Source organism: Danio rerio, chromosome 2, assembly GCF_049306965.1.
Source record: "Danio rerio strain Tuebingen ecotype United States chromosome 2, GRCz12tu, whole genome shotgun sequence".
NCBI classification, from domain to species: Eukaryota; Metazoa; Chordata; class Actinopteri; order Cypriniformes; family Danionidae; genus Danio; species Danio rerio.
Window position 1 is genome coordinate 45,576,926 of NC_133177.1, and position 20,906 is coordinate 45,597,831.

Genomic DNA, 20,906 nt, shown 5'->3' on the forward strand with positions numbered 1-20,906 from the left:
TTGGGGTGTAATACAGGTATTTTCATTGTGTGATGTCTACCACCACTTTTGAAATTTGCATAAATACCCCTGAATGTGTTAAAATATCTCATGAAATTCATATTATTTTGTTTATTTTTAAATTTATATTTATCTTTTATATAATGTTTTAGTATGTTTATGCTTAATAAAAGTTCAATTTGAAAACCTTTAAACAAAGGTGTAAAAGAGATGCAAAAATTCTGTTCTTTTAAACCGTCTGCTCACCAAAACATCCTAAAAAAACACATCATAGTTTCACAAAAGCATTAAGCAGCACATCTTTTTTAACATTAACAATAATGATCTTAAATGTTTCTTGAGGCACTAAATCAGCATAACAAATTGATTTCTGAAAGATCAAGTAACACTGAATATTATTAACATCAGCGTCTATTTAGATTTTAAAATATCATTTAAATTATAAATAGACATTGATATTAATCATATTAACACATTAAAGTGTATATTGAACATTTGGATTGATATTTCCCTAAATATTTATTTGGTGCTGCAAGAAATAGATCTTATAATTACTACACTCACCGGCCACTTTATTAGATACACCTTACTAGTACTGGGTCGGACCCGCTTTTGCCTTCAGAAATGCCTTAATCCTTCGTGACATAGATTCAACAAGGTACTACAAATATTCCTCAGAGACTTTGGTCCATATTGACGTGATAGCATCGCACAGTTGTGGCAGATTTCTCAGCTGCACATCCATGATGCGGATCTCCCATTCCACCACATCCCAAAGGTGATTTATTGGACTGTTGAAACCATTTCAGTACAGTGAACTCTCTGTAATTTTCAAGAAACCAGTCTGAGATGATTCGTGCTTTATGACATGGTGCGTTATTCTGCTGGAAGTAGCCATCAGAAGATGGGTACACTGTGGTCATTAAGGGATGAACATGGTTAGCAACAATACTCAGGTAGGCTGTGGTGTTGACACTATGCACAATTGATACTATTGGGCCCAAAGTGTTCCAAGAAAATATCCCTCATATCATTACCACCACCTCCAGCCAGAACAGTTGATACAAGTCAGGGTGGACTCATGCTTTTTATGTTGTTATTGTCAAATTCTGACCCTGCCATCCGAATGTCGAAGCAGAAATCGAGACTCATCAGAACAGGCAAAATTTTTCCAATCTTCTGTTGTCCAGTTTTGGTGAGCCTGTGTAAATTGTAGCCTCAGTTTCCTGTTCTTAGCTGACAGGAGTGGCACTTGGTGTGGTCTTCTGCTGCTGTAGCCCATCCGCCTCAAGGTTTGACATGTTGTGCGTTCAGAGATGCTCTTCTGCATACCTGGATTGTAACGATTGTAGTTACTTGAGTCATTGTTGCTTTTCCATCAGCTCAAACCAGTAGCCATTCTCCTCTGACCTCAGGCATTAACAAAGCATTTGCACCCACAGAACTGCCGCTCACTGGACATTTTCTTTTTTTCAGACCATTCTCTGGAAACGCTAGAGATGATTGTGCGTGAAAATCCCAGTAGATCAGCAGTTTCTGAAATACTCAGACCAGCCCCTCTAACACCAACAACCATGCCACGCTCTAAGTCACTTAAATCACCCTTCTCTTTCTGATGCTCGGTTTTAAACGCATTGAGTTGCTACCATGTGAGAAAATTTTTACATTAGAAATTTGCGTTAACAAGCAGTTAGACAGGTGTACCTAATAAAGTGGCCGGTGAGGGTATCATTAAACAGTAAAAACTTCAATGTAAATGTATGAAACAGCATTTTACTTGAAAAGATAATTTTAGTCTAATTAACTTTTTTCAACTGCTATTTTGATCAACTTAATGTGCTAATTAAAATTACAAAATTTCTCAAAATTAATAAAAACCTTCAGACCTCCATAGACAGAACTATAAAGATGCATCATAAATAGGCATAATTTGTTTACTCACAGCATTAATCAATTTTCCAAAGCCATTCTAATGCAAACCACACAAAAACAGTAAAATAATAATAATAAATTGGGTCTATTCAGGTTGGTTGACTTAATGAAACTTTTTACATTTTTCAAATCAAATTATTCCACAATGCTATAGCGCACCGTTTTCAGGAAAAACTAGATATGATAAAGACGGTCTTGCAAAAAATATCCAACAGTACAGTACAATAACACTTGCTGTATTTGACTTAGGATTTTGCCTAGTATCTGATTTCACATTTACCAACCTCTAAATGGCACATATTAAAGTTAACACTAGTTGATAACTTCAAACATCAGTAAAGCAATTCTTGGCGATATAACCCAGACTTCATGGCGATATGGAAAAGTCTGGCAACCCTAAAGTAATATCCATCTGCTGGTACGATAACACGATTTAAACTCAGACCACACACAAATACAATTAAATGCATTTTAATGATTGATTAAGAAGCAGGAGTTAAGATGACGTTAAAAACTAAGTCAGATGTCTCTCTTAATAGATCTGCGTGTATGAATGTGCGCGGGCCTGGTTATATTGTTTGTAATGTGCGACCACAAGACAGAACCTCCCATTTTGATGAGTTTAAACTGAAAACAGATTCCTCAGCACAAGTAAGTCTCCTGGGCAAATAAGAGTGCGAGTGTGTGTTTATACCTCCTCAGAGCGACAGTTAGAGCCTCGGGGGAACCAGCACATGGGCATATGACCTCTGACCTCAAGCCCATGTTCTGAAACACGTTCAGGAACGCGTCGCAGGAGGATATCGACCCTGGGACAGAAAGATAGACAAAGTTTACTGTATATGAGCAATTCCAGCGTTATGGATATGACATTTGCACTAAAATCTCAAAACATAAAATCAAATAGAAAGTATATGTTAATGTTATATTGAAACATCTGTTTACATTTTCCAAAACAACTGACCACAGAGTTACGGAATCAGAAAAATATCAATCTGTAAACATGTTTTGTACTTTACATGAGGAAAATAAACATACGTTACGAATGTGACAAAAAAGTAATCAAGTTTGCAGTAACATACTTTGTAGAAATTCTGTAAATTAAACTGCACAACTCAAAAGAAATAATGATAATCAAAAGAATAAAATATGTCTCTCTATAGAACAAAAATGAATGATGTTATTTTATTTAATATTTTTGCATCTATGAGGAAAAAGTATCGTTATGGATGTGCCGTCTCTTCGTAATGGATACAACCGATGTGAAATTGCCACTTGTGTGACTTTGGTAAATCAAATATAATAGTTTAGAAACACTGACAGAGACATTTTTTAGTATTTCTAAAGTGCTTTAAAACACTTGCTTACACAAAAACTTAGAAATGGTTTCCGTATTTTGGTAAAAAATGTCATTTATTCATGGAAAGGTTGACATTTGAATGGAATTTCTCATATACTTTAAGTGAATTTACAAAAAATTACACACTTTAGGTGGTTTGGTATAGTGTTGTCATGATACTGGTGTTTTTTTCACTTCGATACACTCAAAAAAATGAAATTTGCTGTTTGTTCAAACTACTTATTTAAATCGAGCTGAAACAACACAATTCTTGAGGTTCTCTGGAGGACTACATAATTGATTTGTAATTTAATAAGGTTATGTGTACTTCGATTTGTAAAAACTAATAAGTTAAATTAATTACTTGATGTTGTCCCAACACAAATCAATTGTGTGGAACCCAACATTTTTTACAGTGTATGACACTTTAAAAATACTGATACTCAATGCCTTTTTTTGACACCACTAGGAAAAAAATCACAACAGTATTCATTAAATGTACAATATTGCTGTATTTCTGGAATAACGTTCTATTTTTCACTGTTAAAATCTCAATCATGGCACAATTCAAAGAACTGTTACTACAGGTGCGTTTATGCCAGTTGTTCAGATTTTCATTGACCAGCCTACGCTTTTACTTGTCCAGCTAAACAAATATTCATTGTTATAATATGATAATATAATATTTAAATTTTTATTGTATAGACATAAAGAAGTATAAATGATGATTCAGATGGCATTTTGCATTCTAATAAATGCATAATAAATTATTTATTTTATTAGAGAAGAAAGCATAAGCACAACTTAAAGATAAAAAATTAATTGAAGACAAGCAAACAGAAATTAATTATAAAAAAAAAACTAAATACAACCAAATACCACAAATAAATACAACGGAACAATATAAAACTGTGCTTAAAGCTATAGTTAGCCTTTTCCAATACGATTTACTCTGTCAGGTTTCAAATCTTTAAAAGTTTCCTTTAATGTTGAACACAAAAGAAGATATTTTGAAAAATGTTAAAAAACTGTAACCACTGATTTTCAAAATAGGAAAAAAATACTATGGAGGTCAATGGTTACAGGTTTGCAACATTTCTCAAAATGTCTTCTTTTGTGTTTAACAGTTTGTCACAAGTGAATTTTCAGTTTTGGCTCAACTATCCTTTTACCATTGTTTAGGTAAGTCTAACAGTGATTTGTTTTTTTGGCAACACTCTTTCGATAGGTCATGGACATACTCACAGGGGTTCGACCCATCAGCGATGAGCAGCATTCTCAATGAGCTCATGTTGGTGTCCGGCTGCTCTTTGTGGGCCATCAGAGCCCAGTGTAGATCCCTGCTCTTCACACACGCCACTTTAGCTGAATACACAAAGGAAAATGAGACTAATTATTAACCAGAATAGTTATACTGCATCTGACACTATAGGGCTTTTCACACACGCTGGGTCATTCTAAACCCTGGGTAAAAGAAATTCCTGGGTTATTTGATTCAACATGTGTTACACTGCTCATTAATTAACATGTAGTTAATAGTTCAATTTACGCTGACAATTCTCACTGTACAATCCTAAACCTTGGGCAAATTCACAATGATAATGCGATTGACAGGACAAACACAGAATGTGATCTGCATATTATAATCAGCACATGTCCTATAAATACTGCTATCAGGTTTTTAATGAATGGACAACAAGAGTAAAAACTAAACAGTCCCTTTAAACTTCAACTTGACATGTTTTTCATCACTTATTGACATTTTCCCCCTCAAACAAGGTTTAAACCTTTTTTGCAAACATTATTTTATACATTCAAAATCGTTAATGATAAAATTACATCAAAACTAAGGCTACCTTCCGCATTTGTCTAAACCAGTCTATAGTCTGAATAAAAACGGCAGACAATCTGACTGAAAATGTAAACAGAAATCTGACAGTAGCTATTGAGAACTAAAAGAGCCGTTTCACCAGTAACCTCTGTACAAAACATTACTTTATTAGGCAGTAGACTTGACATTTTTTAAATTGTGGGAGGGGAAAAAAAAAAAAAATCAAGGTAACAATTTATTTTATAGGTCCATTTGAGTATTAGTAGACTGTCTGCTTAATATCTGTTAATACTGCTGCTAAACAGACATTTAACTGATTATAAGAAACTTTGCAAGTACATGTCAACTTACACTAACCCTAACCCCAACCTAACAGTCCTATATACATATAATCTAACGAGAATTTGTTGGCATGTAGATGCAATGTAACTTAAATTCAACAAACAGACCAACAAAAGTGTGACCAAAATCAAAATTATTTAAAGGAAAAAACTAAAAATTGTTCTATTGTGTTTATGTTTAGGGGTAGTTCAGTTGCTGTAAAATATTTGCATATCAATGTAACTTCACCAAACCTCCTAATAGCTGCAACACGAGGACTTTCATGACAATTTGTGAGCATCAAAAGCTCTGTATCAAATTATTTGACAGTCTGTCACTGCATCTCAAACAACTCAAAATAATACAAAACAATATAACTAAATCAATTTCTGCTGCTCTGAGCGAGAGCGCTTCTATTCCTGTTAAACAGAACAGTCGCAAAATCGATGATGAAAGCATGCTCCAGCTCAGAAGGAAAAAACACAGTGTGAGAGCAGGCTCTCCGGGGGAGGAGGGATCAGGCACAATCACACCCCGGCACAGTTCAAGTCAACCGAGCCTAGTGTGAGTAAACCCTGCGTATAGCAAGGAAATCTGTATAAACCGGAGTATGTTTGAGTACCTTTGTACTGGCAGACTTTTTGGATCCAGGACAGAGGATTCACCTTCATAAGTGCATAGGGAACACTGACCACATGTAACATATTCAATACACTCTGCAGAGAGAGAGAGAGAAAAAAAAAAAGAGAATTCACTTTTTCAAAAACAAAAATAAAAACCAGTGTAAACAAGCTGTAATCTGCCAAATGATTATTTAAAGTGAGTCAGTGATTTTACCGTTTGAACACTGTGCCAAAGGCCAATGCCTTTTTTAAAGTCCAACACGTTCACCACAGTCTCAGCTGAAACAAACACAAACGAACCATTTAGAAATGAAAAAAAAAAAAGTTATACAGGTTTTGCAAGGACAATTTAATTGAGTGTGTGTAATTATATTTTTCTGTGTCTTACCTTCACTGTATCCACAGGTGTGTGTAAGAGTTTGGCAGTGTGAGAGCATCGCCATCCTTGTCACGGTTATCCCCATCACACTGCCATCCTTACAGGTCTTATACTGTAAATCAACAACACAAACACAAAATGTAAATGTGATGATATTGTATTGGCAGTGAATTACAAACAGATGCTCTCGCATATCAAGCAATATAATATATTTAAATTGCATAATGCATTATTAATTCATTACTGTTTAAAAGACTGAAGTCTGTGAGGCTTTTTTTTTGGTTTTGGATGAAATCATATTCTCTGTCGAGGGTGCAATTGTTTAATGAAGTAAAAAAAATACACACTGTAAGGTGTGTGTTTATACCTCCTCAATCAAAACCTTTTGAGGAAACCGATTAAAACAAACCATTTAAGTAAAAATCTAACCTATATGAGTACTGTGAACTTACTCCATTTAAGTCGAAGTAGTGAGGTATTTCATTAACTCATTACCTTCAACACTGAGTTCAAAACTCTTTTCAAATGAGTAGAATTAACTTGCAGTAAATTTTGACTTAACTACACTCATTTCATTTAATCAAGTTGACTGTTGGGTTTTACAGTGTAGTAAAAAAAAAATTAAAAAAATTTTTTTACAATTTGAAACAACATTTTTCTAGTTTAATTTATTTAAAAATTATTTTTTTCCTGCGATAATAAAGCCGTTTTTACCCATTTGTTTCAAGTGGCCTGTGATCATATTCTATGCTGATTTGATGCTCTTATTGTAAATTATGTAAACATATGATATATGTACTATATGTTTATGATTTAAATGATTTTTTTTCATGATGAACACAAATATTAACTTAAAAAAACAATAAAAAAAAACAATATATCATATTACTAACCTCAAACTTTTTAATGAAAGTACATTATTTTAAAAATATGATCATATTGTGATACATGATCATATATTCAATACACATAAACAAAAAAAGACATGAATTTGAGGTGAAATGGCAGTGTGTTTTACCTCTATGTATGCGGTGTCATTGTTGGCATCTTTAATTAGAGGAAACCACTCCCGAGGGGGTTTAGATAAATGTTTAGAGTCAGTCAGCACCCAGAGCAACTTTGGCCAACCTAAACAAACAAACACACACAGAGAACAAGAGCATGCAAATTAGTAACAATGTAAACATATACACTGTATAAAATATGCACGTTTCTCTATCATGTGCAGGTGATTTCAACAAACATGACGATGTGTCTGACCTTTAAACTGCATGACGTCACCACTAGCACTCTTAGGAAGACCTTTATGACACGCATCGCTGGCTAACGCCACAGTTACACCACAGCTACCCAACAGAAACCCAATCTGTTGACTCCCAGCATCCTATAGAGGAGAGAGCAGAAAGACACACCTCAGCCAAGTGTTTGTAAAAGAAAAATAATAATTTTGTTGAAATATTTCCTTCAATAACTATTAGATCTTAGGTGCATCCCAAATCGCATACTTATGCACTTTTCCACGCCATTTTGTAGTATAAATAGTGCGTTTACGCTGAAAACTCTAATAATAATAAGTTCATTTTAATTACCCGTATGATGCACTCATTCAGCCGGTAAAATGAAGAGTGGAATGATGGACATTTTATGCCCTCAATGACAGCAGTTTTGCTAATGTAGCAGAAGGGGCAGAGCTATCGGACGTACATGTTGGATAACTTCAATTATTTTGGATTGTGAAAGCACCTCCTGGTGGTAAATGCGGTCATACTCATGGCAGGTATTATTTGGTACTTTGGTCATTTATTTCACTAATTTGGCAACCGTCAAATGCCATCTGGGAAACGGTTTGGATTTCCACTTAGTAAAAAAACATTAGTGTTCCATTTGGGACGATACTACATTCATATATGATGTTGTTGAGTGTGTAAGTGCATAAGTAAATAGTGTGGGACGCAGCTCTTGTGAATATTTCAAAAAGACTCTGCTGTAGAAGTTACCTTCTTTGTAAGTGGTACTTCAATTGGAACAGGAACAACTTCAGCCAAAAGGCAGCCATAAAACGCCACCATGAACGCTGCTGGGTCACTATTAGGATAAACCAATGCTACCTGCAGAAACACACACACACAGTCTTTATTCTTCACCAGTTCTTGAATACATATCTGTATAATGCTGTGTCTTTATACTGGAGTTGTTTAGAACAGTTCAAACATTCAAAAAAATTAGTATGATATTGTTTTGTGGTTTGTACAACATCTTATGCTTACTGAGGCTGCATTTCCTTGATGAAAGATTGTAAAAACAGTAACAATGCATTTTTTTATTATTATGATTTGTTAATAACCATTTTCTATTTTAAAATGTTTTTAAAAAGGTGAAACTACAATGAGGTTGTATTAGTTCATGTTAGTTAATGCATTTACTAACACAAACAAACAATGGACATAACATTTATTACAGTAATTATTAAAATTTGTTAATGTAAATTCATGGAAATAATGTTATTCATTGTCAGTTCTTGTTAGTATAGATAGTATAGTTAGTATACAGTGAATCAACTAATGTTAACAAGCATGAATGTAGATTTCAATACTGCATAAGTAAATGTTGTTCATGTATTGTTCATTATTAGTTTCTGTTAGTAAATAAATTAAACCTTATTGTAAAGGTTGACCTTAAATATAGTTTATTCCTATAAAGACAAAGCTGAATTTTCAGCATCATTACTCCAGCCTTCAGTGTCACAGGATGCGTCAGAAATCCCTCTAGCCTGGTGCTCAAGAAAGATTTCTAAAAATCATTATTGTTAAATAAATTTGCTGTTTAATACGAAAAAAATTTTTTTTCAAGATTGTTAGGTAAATATAAAATTCAAAAGAAAAAATATTAAACAATATACAACAAAAAAATGTTTTCTTAAAATTATAAATATATTTACTGCTGTTTTTAAGCCTCTTAATGCTTCCTTTAAAAGCCAATTATTTATTTATAAAATAATTTTAATACATTTAAAAAAATAATAATTTTTCACCTTTAGAAGGGAAGTGGAGAGTGAAGACAGGAAAGTATTGGGAGCAGAAAGAGGTACACATGTACCTCGAACCAGAAATTGAACTTGGGTCATCGTAAACGTCATGTGTTGACGAACTAACAACTAGACAATTGGTGCTGACAAAAGCCAATCATACTGTACATTTTAAAACAACATATAACACTATACAATACAACCACTCACCCGGTCTCCAGGATGGATAATTGGCTCTTGTTTGGATCCCAGTTTATGGAGGAGGTTATAGGCCAACTTCAAACTCCTGGACCAAAGCTTACCTACAAACAATCACATATTAAAATCCACACATAACCAATATTATAAGATCAAGTTGCTGTCTATGAATGTGTGTACCATATGTAAGTGTGTACGGTTGTTTGGCATTGCTGTGTGTAGTGGTCAGGCAGGGGGCTTTGGGTGCAATGGCTCCCCAGCGCAGGAGAGCCGCTTCCAGGGAGGCGGGGCAATTTTTCAGTCTGTCCAACTCCTCTCCTTCTATGGGGATTGACTCCGCCCCTTCTGGGCGTGGCAGAGACGGATCAGGCTGCTGCACTGCAAACGGGAACATTAAAGAGAAGAATTTACAGACACATTTTAATGCACTTTTTCCTTTAAGAGTGATTTGCATAGCTCTTTAGTCTTATTTAGAACATGTAAAAGATAAAAATGCATAAAAAATACACTCAATTATATATATATATATATACAAAAAATGAGCTGAAACAACACAGTTTTTATGGAGGGACAACTTAATTATTTTAAATCCACTTAAATTTGTAAATACTAATAACTAATTACTTTTCTGTATTGCTGAAGGACTAATTTCATATATCTGTTTACTTAATATATCTGAAATATTAAAAAGTTTAGTGATGAACAAAAAATAAGGTCAAGAATCTTGGTGTGACTCTGGAGTCTGGAGTGTGCTACGTCCAACAGATTGCACTACTATGTTTTTCTTTTTCATTCTTTTATAACCTTTTTTAACTCATTTAAATCTGTTTTTATCTGTTTTTAATAATTTTATTGTTTGTTTTTTATGTTTTTAAACTTGTCTTTTTTATTCTTGTTTATGTAAAGCACTTTGAATTGCCACTGTGTATGAAATGTGCTATATGAATAAACACCTTGCCTTGCGTGATGCAATTTTTTTTGCAATACTTAAGCATCTATAACTTTTTTCGTTTTAAGCATTACAAACTCTGACGATGGATAGAAATGCCGAAACTTTCTTCTTTTCAAAGATACATGAACTGTGAATGTGGATCAAATTATTCAGCAACTGTTACTGTTTTAGTTTGGGAAAGTCATTTTTGAGAAAATGCCCCTGACCGTGAGGGAGAGAAGGCCAAAGATGTAGTCCTGGAATACTTTTAGCAGAGATCTCATTTTGTATTTTTTTATATGTTATAAAATATATTACATGGCTGATTTCATGGGTTTGTATGTGGAAAAACTAATATTGAACAGTACAATTTTGCTTACTCATTACTTCATAATCTATAACTTTTTATATTTTTTGCATGAAATTTAGCTCAAAGTGTCTTCTTTCCAATGAGATCTATTTTTTGCTTCTAGGTCACTGAGGTCAAGAAATGTTACTGCTTAAATTTAGGTAGGTGTAAATCCTCAAAAGTGAGTGCTAACTTAATTCCTTCATTTTGCCTCAACACAAATCAATCATGTGACATCCAACATTTTTTACAGTGTGCAATTACAAAGCAAAATAATACAACAAAATACAATAACTGTAACTCATATACAGTTGAAATCAGAATTATTAGCCCCCCTTTGAATTTATTTCCCTTTTTTAAATATTTCCCAAATTATGTTTAAAAGAGCAAGGAAATTTTCACATTATGTCTGATAATATTTTTTCTTCTGGAGAAAGTCTTATTTGTTTTATTTCAAGTAGAATAAAAGCAGTTATTAATTTTTTAAAAACCATTTTAAGGTCAAAATTATTAGCCCCTTTTAAGTTAAATTTTTTGATAGTCTACAGAACAAACCATCGTTATACAATAACTTGCCTAATTACCCTAACCTGTCTAGTTAAACTAATTAACCTAGTTAAGCCTTTAAATGTCACTTTAAGCTGTTTAGAAGTGTCTTGAAAAATATCTATTAAAATATTATTTACTGTCATCATGGCAGTAATTATTCTAACCCCTTTTCCACTTTAGAGCAATTAAAAATAACAATCCATAACAATAAATAATAATATCGACAATAGTCATCAAATTAACACCATGATTCGGTCATCATCTCATTTTTTTTCTAATACACAAACTAAATAAACCATAGGAACATCAATCAAACCTGTTCTTCTTCCATATACATTCGGAAAACCATATTCTTATACTACTTTTTGAAGTGAGTCACACTTGGACACTATGCTGAAGTGATACATTTTTCCTCAGTTCTTGCTTTCTCTAGAAATCGAACCGGCAACTTAAGTGTTGCTAGCACCATAATCTACTCTACAGTTTATTCCATGAAATTGTGTCGTTATTTACTTAATGTCCTGAAAGACAACATGAGGGCAAGTAAACCATGACAGGATTGTAATTCCTAAATGAACTATCCCTTTAAGAGCTTCACCTGGATCTCAGTAAAAATAGCTAGGTTAAATTCCATTCAGTGCAGAGTAATGAATTTTAAGACCTTTGACCTGGCAGTTAATACTATGGTAGAATGAGAAGAGTTTTTATAAACCGGTGCATGCAGAGGCTAAAATTAACACTGGTAAAATACCAAATTAATGTCTATTAGTACATGAAAGCACGTTTTCAGCAATATTATATGAACTCCCCAAAATAATGCTTAAGAATGCAATATATTTAAACGTGATTATCAAAGCATAAAGAGGGTGTTTTAAATATATAAATCTGTCATGTGATGTAACTGTGATTTTTTGATGTGAAGAGCTCATGACAGTGTTTTCATTGTTTCTGAGTGGTTCAGTTGAGTTCACGGCTCCCCACAAACACAACTGCAGTGAATATGTCTCTTACAATATGCATTTGAAAATGCAACCTGCTTATAATGACATGTATTATGACGAATTATAAATCTGATGTACACAAAAGAAAATTTTCCATCAAAATAAAAACACTATTGTTTATTTTTTATTATTATCATTTAATATAATGAATTAATTATATTAATTATAATTATTATAATTTTACAATGTAAAATTGTAGTGATACAATGGTAAAACAGTGATTTCTTTACTGATTTGTTAAGTAATAATTGCAATTAGATGTATAAACCCAAGAGTTTTTATTGAAATCATTCAAATACAGTTTTATGATTGGTAAAAATAAATAAATAATACTATTTGATATGTACAGTAGGCAATATTGGAAGTGGCTAAAAAGTTTTTGCAAACTCTGCAATAGTTACTGTCTGAGATTTTTTTTAAATTGGGTTATATTTTATATAACTATACGTTTACACATTTATGAAATTATTAAAGCTTATTTATTATGTTAGGTTTTTATAGTGTTTGATGTTTTTTATGTTTTTGTTGGGTCTGATGCTACATAATTTTGTCCTGCATTTCAATTTATTGTGATGTTTTAAATGACAAAAATAAAGAAAACTCAAACTGAAACTGGTTTTAAATAAATAAATAAAAACAATTTGATATATACCGTCAATATTGGAAGTGGCCAAAAATTAAGTTTTTGTATTAATAAATAATATAACAAATAAACTAATAAATGTATTTATGAATAAACTAATAAATACAATAATAAACAACCTAATAATTGTATTATTAAACAAACTAATAAATGTATTAGCAAATAAACTCATAAATGCATTAACAAATAAACTAATAAATATATTAATAAATAAAATCATAAATGCATTAATAAATAAATTAATAAATGTATTATTAAATAAACTAATAAATGTATTAATAAATAAACTTAGAAATGTATTTCTCTACTGATTTATTTAGTATTAATTGCAATAAGATGTATTTACACAATTTATTTTGACAGTTTTTAATTAAATCATTTAAATAGTTTTATGAATGGTAGAACTAAACAAAATATTTAATAAAAAATAAAAATTTGATATATTATTAGTCAATATTTTTGTATTATGAATAAATAATATAAGTAAACTAATAGATGTATTAATAAATAAACTAATAAATGTATCAATATTTTAATCTATGCTTATACAAATATTAGTGTTGTTCAATTAACATTTTGCATTTAGGAAAACTTTCAATAAATGTTTTGATCCACCTTTAATGTTTTGCATATATACATGTGTATTGTTCTATGATTTGTAACTGATGTTATACAGTATATATGTGCTCATTCTTTTTGCAGAAATATTTAAAATAAAAACCTTTGAACACACAGAGAAAGGAAAACATTTAAACCTTCCAGAAGTTCTTCAAAATCCTCCACAAAGAATTCTCTTAGAGGTCTTCGCTTTGGTCGCTTTAGTGTATTAACTAGCTGCTGGATCTTTGCTGACACACGGCTACTGACAGGAACACCTGCACACAAACACAATCATATATAAGGTGCAATATAATAAGCATAACAAAATTTATTACATACATTTTGTGATGATAACAACAGGATAAACTAATTTTTGTAGTATTAAAATGATAGTTCAGCTAAAAATGAAAAATTCTGTCAACATTTACTTACACTACATCACTTGTAGTACAACAAAGCTAAATTCTTGAATTTTTTTAAGAGTATTCACTGACTTCCATTGTATTTTTTCTCACCATGTATGCCAATGGCTACTGGTTTCCACCATTCTTCAAAATATCTTACACAGTGTAAAATACACTAGAGCAGTGGTTCTCAAACTGTGGTACATGTGCCACTAGTGGTACGCAGGCTTCCTTCTAGTGGTATGCGGAGGAATGAAATATGTCATGTACATGCTACACACATTTCAAAATTTATCAAAAATGATGTATATAATAGGTCATATTTGACATATAGCTTATATTTCTGAGGTAATCTGCCACATTTTTTAACTGTGCAGAGTTGTAGCTGCTTTACTAGGCCTACTACGCTACTGTATTTCAACACTGCTCATTTTGGTGGTACCTGGAGAGACCATTTTTTTCTGAGGAGGTACTTGATGAAAAAAGTTTGAGAACCACTGTACTAGAGGGTGAGTAAAATGCTGAGCACGTTTTCGCTTTTGGGTGAGCCGTCTCTTTAAATAGTGTTTGTTTTGTCATTTGAAATTCCTCCGCACTGCAGGAACACGTGAAACAAAACAGCCCCACTCACCATCTCCTGTCTCCATCAGCTCAGCATTACCATATTTGGGCGGGGGTCTGGTAATCATGGCGATTTGTGGACGATGAACCAAAATGGGGGCGGAGTCTGGCATGTAGCTAGTGATGTCAGGAGGAGCCGACAGACTGTCTGCAGTACACAAACAAACATGTTAACTCTTGAGCAGAGTAGCATACAGCAATTAATTTACCTAACAAATCTGATGATTCCATAGCATTTCTAAGGAATGAGATACAAAAGCACATATAATAACAATAATGATGTATACGTATCAAACAGTGCTGTTTTTCAAACCTTTCCATTCGAAGCAAAGACCGTTGTTTACATTGATCTATAGTTTGTTGATAAAACACCAGTAGATTCATATGAATATGCATGCACAGCTAAATAAAAGGAATGGTTCACAAAAAACTAAAACTCTGTCATCATTTACTTGTCTTGTCACAAACCTGTTTGATTTTCTTTGTTCAGTTGAACACTAAAGAAGCTATTTTGAAAAATGTTGGAAGCGTTTAAACATTAACTTCCACAGTATGTGTTTTTCCTACTATGGAAGCAAATGGTTACCAGTTTCCAACATTCTTCAAAATATCTTCTTTTGTGCTCAACAGAATAAAGAATCTCATAAAGGAGTGAATGTTGAGTAAATGTTTATTTTGGGGTGAACTACCCCTTTAACCCTTGTGTGCACAATCTTAAAGGGCAGTTCACTCAAAAGGAAGATTTGTTCATACTTTATTACTCCACAGCCTGTGTGAAACAATAGGAGGGCCCACCAACTTCCTTTGCATGGAAACAAAATGCAGTAGCACTTTATTTAAAGCAGCAATTCTCACTATAAACTACTAGCTTAATTAAATGCCTTTACCTAAGATATTTGTATGATATCAGCATGATTTCTTTCTGCATAATACCAGTTATACCATAATATCATAGCCCAACTACTACCTAAGGCAGTGTGCATTGATGATCGAGGGGAGGTCAACTTTTTCGTACGTTTCATCCATTTTCAATGTTTTCGAGGGATATTTAGGCCAAATCCCAATTCTACCCCTTAGCCCTTCCCCTTACCCCTCGATTTGAGCATTCACGCCAAGGGGTAGGGGTGTCCTAATTTTCTTTAGCTTGAAGGCGTAGGGCTAAAGGGAAAGGGTGAATACCCCTTTGAACGAAGATTTTTCAGGAACACACTCGAAACCAAGGGGTAAGAAAATTTCCCCGAATACACCAGCCACAACGGCAGAATAGTTACACCCGGGGGTAAGGAGATCCACAAATTTTTATTTTTGTAATTATTACGAATTTTTACAACAAACAAACACGTTTTAATATATTCATAACCGCGTTCGTGTTTTACTGTCATGCTTTAGAAAAACACAAAAATGAAAAACTATATAATCTATAATCCATAATAATAACTGCTGTACAGCAGTCCTGCAACATTCTGACACTCGATCACACTCAAATACCCTGTCAGGAATGTCTAGTGGCTGGGAATGGGCTTTTTACGGTGTATAATGTCAATGTAAAGTTTCAGGTCAAAATACCCCAAAATAATGTTTTTTTCTCTTTGAAACTGACCCTTTTAGGATTTTATCCTAACTGTGACATTTTGGTGACTGTCACTTTAAATCCAAATGAGATTGTGCTCTTTTTAGAAGAGGGTGAAGCTACAAATGCCCATGTGTCAGCATAGTGGCAGATTCAAAAACAAGACTAGTGTCCTATGCTAATAAGGGAGAGATCATCACTGGTGGGTGGGGTTTTCCCCCTCTGATGACTTATACAAAAGGAGAATGTCATTCAAAATGTTTCTTCAAACTGTTTATATGAAGTGTGTTTATAAAATATAAAATTAATAAACTTTCGCCATTAAAAACTGGTTATATTCACAGACTGTTGCCACACAGTTGGTCTAGTGTTTAAACCCCTTATAAAAGTAATGTTTTTCATAATAGTGCCCTTTTATAACTATTAATAATCAGCAAATTAGGAGTTTTTTGAAGCAAAAGTCACAATTAGAAAACGGTGCTTCCCACAGGTTTGAAATATACTTGCGGTGGTAGCCGGATTGAAACACCTATTACCCACGGCACATGGTTAAAGTGTTTTTTAACAATATTTGTATTTATTATACACTGTTTCCTTTTTGTGGTTTTATTTCTGGGTTTTTTTTAAAGACTGTTGAAATAAAAAAAGAAATCCCGTTATTTGTTTTACTTTTATTCTATCGAGGAGCCATGTGCACACACTGACAGGTAAAATCTGCTGCTGACATTTTGTACAGTATTGCCAAAGCATGTTAGATATGTATAAAATACGTAATACATTAACATCATCAAATTAAAAATATACACAGCAAATGAAAAATAAATGACGTAAAGGAATAAAAGCATCTATGAAATAAAAATGTCTAAAAAATTCACAATTACAAGAATAAAAAGTGTAGATTATTTAAATAAGGCAAATTAGTTAATTTACCATTTCTAACGGTGTACAAACATTTTCAGCTAGTTTAGATGTAATTTTGTCCTCTCTGAGTAAATAGAAAGGTTTATCTGATTTGTTTAGATCAAAGAATTAATTATATAATGTTTCTCTTGCTCTTGCGGCTGTGCATGCACTGTTAGCTGCGAACTCAAGTAAAAGTAAACCGGGCCTAAAATAAAAATGACGATGGCTTGGAAGGCGAAACCAAAAGCCAAATGCTGGACATTTTCGGAGATTTAGAAACTCTGGACAAATGCATATTTAAGTCCCAAAAAGGAGTGTCAATGAAGGTCTGTAGAGTACATGAGACTGTCTGTGAGAGTGTTGACAGTTCTCAAACACACAACGAGAAGTAGAAAATGTGTGGGGCGAGAGGAGATTTGAAAATACATGTCACTAAATATACTTGGGCGGTCTTAATATACCTGAGCGGCCCGCCCAAGTAGTCTATGTTTGGGAAGCACTGGAAGATTATTATTAGCAAGAATGCAACCTTTTTCCCAATTATATTCTGTCAGAACTAGATAAGAGTAAGAACATTACGACAGCATTTCCTTTACTGGGTGATTTGTTTAATTTACCTCTGGTGATTATCAATTTGAACACTAAAGAATCATGAAACACTGACCCTCTGAATCCAGAGATGACCAAGGGCGATCTGAATGGTAGTCACTGGAATGCCTGACAACTATTCCATTCTCAGCAGAAACACCCATTTCTCTTAATCCCCGCCTTTTCAGAGACAGATGAGACATCGGACCAACTGAGGAGAGAGAGAAACATGAAGATTAATCTATAGCAATCAGAAAAGAACTATATAAGCAAATATCGGTTTTCTACGCGAGAAGCTGACGCTTAGTGTGAGGTGTTTATTGGCTAAAAGAAGTTGAGCATGAGAAGCTAAAAGGCTAAAATTGTTTGAGGAACGGGGCAGCATGGTGGCTAAGTGGATAGCACTGTCGCCTTACAGCAAGTTCGAGCCCAAGCTGGGCCAGTTGGCATTTCTGTGTGGGTTTCCTCCGGGTGCTTCAATTTCCCCCACAGTCCAAAGACATTTGGTATGGGTGAATAGGATGAACTTAATTGGCCGTAGTGTATAATGAATGTGTGTGTGTGTGAATGTGTGAATGAGAGTGTATGGGTGTTTCCCACAACTGGGTTAAGACTAGAAGGCTGTGTAAAATATAGGTGGTTTATTCCACTGTGGTGGTTCATTGCACTGTTAAATCAGGGACTAAGCCAAATTAATGTTTAAGCAATTGATTAACTGAAGGTAGTAGAGCATAAGAAGCTGGTTGGCTGATATGAGATGATCTCAGAATGAACGTTAATTTAAAAGAGACATTGATCAGATGCGACAAGTGCTTATTTCAAATTAGAGTGTGACAAGCTGATTGGCTGAAATTGGTCAAAAAGCATGAGTTAAGCATGAGAAAGTAATTAATTGAGCAAACAGCCACTTTACATTGGCTAAAGTGGGCTAACCCTAAAGAGCTTATTGGCTAAAACAAGTTGAGCAAAATTAATTGATTTGCAAAGAGAGTTGAGCATGACTGACTGAAATGAGTCAAGCCAATATAACTGATTGGTTGAAGTGAGCTAAATGTGAGAAGGTGATTGACAAAATTGACTGTGTAAATATTTATTGACTGAAGTAAACTTTACGTGAAAGGCTGATTGGCTGAATTTGGTTGAGCAAATAAAACTGACTGGCTGAAGATAGGTGAGCTTTAGAAGATAAGTATATGAATTTTAACAAACAGAACTGAGTGGACTAAGTGAGTTGAGCGTGAGAAGCTTACTGGTTGAAATCAGTCAAGCAAACAGAATTGATTGGCTGAAGTGAATTGAGCGTGAGAAGATAATTGGCTGAAATTAGCTGGCCAAACAGATTTAACTGACTAAAGTGAGCTTATGAAGCTGACTGGCTGAATACAACTGATTGGCTAATGTGAGCTAAGTGCAGTTTTATAATTGGCTGTGCTGGTTCAGAATGAGAAGCAGAATTTTTTTGCATTATAAAAGTATTTGTATATGAATTGAGTGCTAGAAGCTGATTGTGATAAATAGGCTGGGCAAATACAAAATATTTACTAGAAGTTAATTGGCTGAAATAAGATGATCTTAATAAAGAAAGTAACTTCAAAACATACACTCAAAAAATTACTTTTGCTCCTTTTTCAAACTACATAATTAAAATGAGTTGAAACCAGCGTTCCGGAAAGTTACTTTTGAAAAGTAATGCATTACATACTGGATAACTCCTCTGACTCAAAATAAACAAATATCTTGAGTTATTGAGTTACTAGAACAGTACATTGACTCATCTGCTAAAAGTCAATTAAGCAAGGTAAAAAGTAACTCTCGTTACATTTTTTAAATGTAACTCAAATAATGACAAATTTTTAAAAGTAATGCGTTACTTTACTCGTTAGTTTGGAGAGGTAATATTATTACATATTACATAACGTGCGTTACTTAAGACACGTCACCCCCAACACTGGTTGAAACACAATTCTTAAGGTTTCTGTTGGGATAACTTAACTGTTTTATGTGTTTAATATTAAGCTAACTTAACTGTAAGTAGAAAATTCTATTTTGAGAACGTTCTGAGTCCAGAACTATACATGCTGTATATACAGATTAATGAAAGGATGTAAAGTAATGTGTTTGATACTTTTGTATGTTTTGTGTTATTAGTTAAGTAAATTCACAATGCATTAAGATGAAGACCGCAATAAAGCCTAAGAGTACTAACAAGAAATAATTTATATTAAGGTAAAAACAGATTTTAACCTTTAAAATGTTTAACAACAACAAAATGAACAGTAAGTCGATAAAAAAATACCCAAATCAAAATAAATCTTTTAGCTTTGCATATTGTATAAATTGCTTCACGTGGCCTTAACAAATGTGGAAATCGCTTGTAAAAATATCTAAATCCATTGCAAAAAAACAAGTCTCCGTTGTTTCTGTTTCTTTGTGAATAAATAGTTTGTTTTTAACTGGATCTTCTCAATGAAATGATTGAACCAGTTAATTAAAAGTGAACAAAGTTGTCATGAAGCGCTTTGCGTCTTCAGTACTAACATACTGGATACCCCTATGACTCAAAATAAACTAATATCCTGAGGTATTTAGTTACTAGAACAGTACACTGACTCATCTACTGTGAAAAAAGCACCCTTATTGGGTGTGTGATTAAACCGGACTAAGGTCATTTTTATTCCACAATATATTTTGTAAAAGTCAATTAAGCAGGGTAAAAAGTAACTAGCGTTAATTTTTTTTTAAGTAACTCAAATAATATTACTTATTTTTAAAAGTAATGTGTTACTTTAGAAAAGTAATATTATTACATAGCGTGGAATACTTATAACGCGTAACCCCAACACTGGTTGAAATAACACAATTCTTAAGGTTTTTGTTGGCATAACTTAATATTTTTTACAAATTTAAGTGTATTGAGCATAAAAAAATGAAGTTAACTTAATCGATTTGTGTTGAGGGAATCTTGTGGAGCCCAGCATTTTTTTACAGTGTAAGATGCTTCTTTTAAATGAAGCGAGTAGTGCATAAAGATCTGACTGGCTTATTTCAGAAAGTGACCCAAATTGATCTCAGTGTCATTTGTCGACAAGTGAGCATTTG

The 20,906-nt window shown here is 33.2% G+C and overlaps 1 protein-coding gene across 2 annotated transcripts in view; it reads right to left on the reverse strand.

The window, feature by feature from the left end:
• dip2cb (disco-interacting protein 2 homolog Cb) overlaps positions 1-20,906 on the reverse strand; it is an 84,709-nt gene that overhangs the window by 33,891 nt on the left and 29,912 nt on the right. For both annotated transcript variants that reach the window (XM_693409.11, XM_005171400.6), the window contains exons 6-18: positions 17,884-18,018; positions 14,757-14,894; positions 13,877-13,996; positions 9,829-10,026; positions 9,661-9,752; positions 8,423-8,533; positions 7,686-7,809; positions 7,444-7,553; positions 6,435-6,537; positions 6,261-6,325; positions 6,046-6,139; positions 4,517-4,636; positions 2,627-2,741 (exon numbers count right to left, since the gene is read on the reverse strand). In XM_693409.11, the coding sequence (XP_698501.7) occupies positions 2,627-2,741; positions 4,517-4,636; positions 6,046-6,139; positions 6,261-6,325; positions 6,435-6,537; positions 7,444-7,553; positions 7,686-7,809; positions 8,423-8,533; positions 9,661-9,752; positions 9,829-10,026; positions 13,877-13,996; positions 14,757-14,894; positions 17,884-18,018 (1,525 nt within the window). The remainder of the gene's footprint in view (positions 1-2,626; positions 2,742-4,516; positions 4,637-6,045; positions 6,140-6,260; positions 6,326-6,434; positions 6,538-7,443; positions 7,554-7,685; positions 7,810-8,422; positions 8,534-9,660; positions 9,753-9,828; positions 10,027-13,876; positions 13,997-14,756; positions 14,895-17,883; positions 18,019-20,906) is intronic.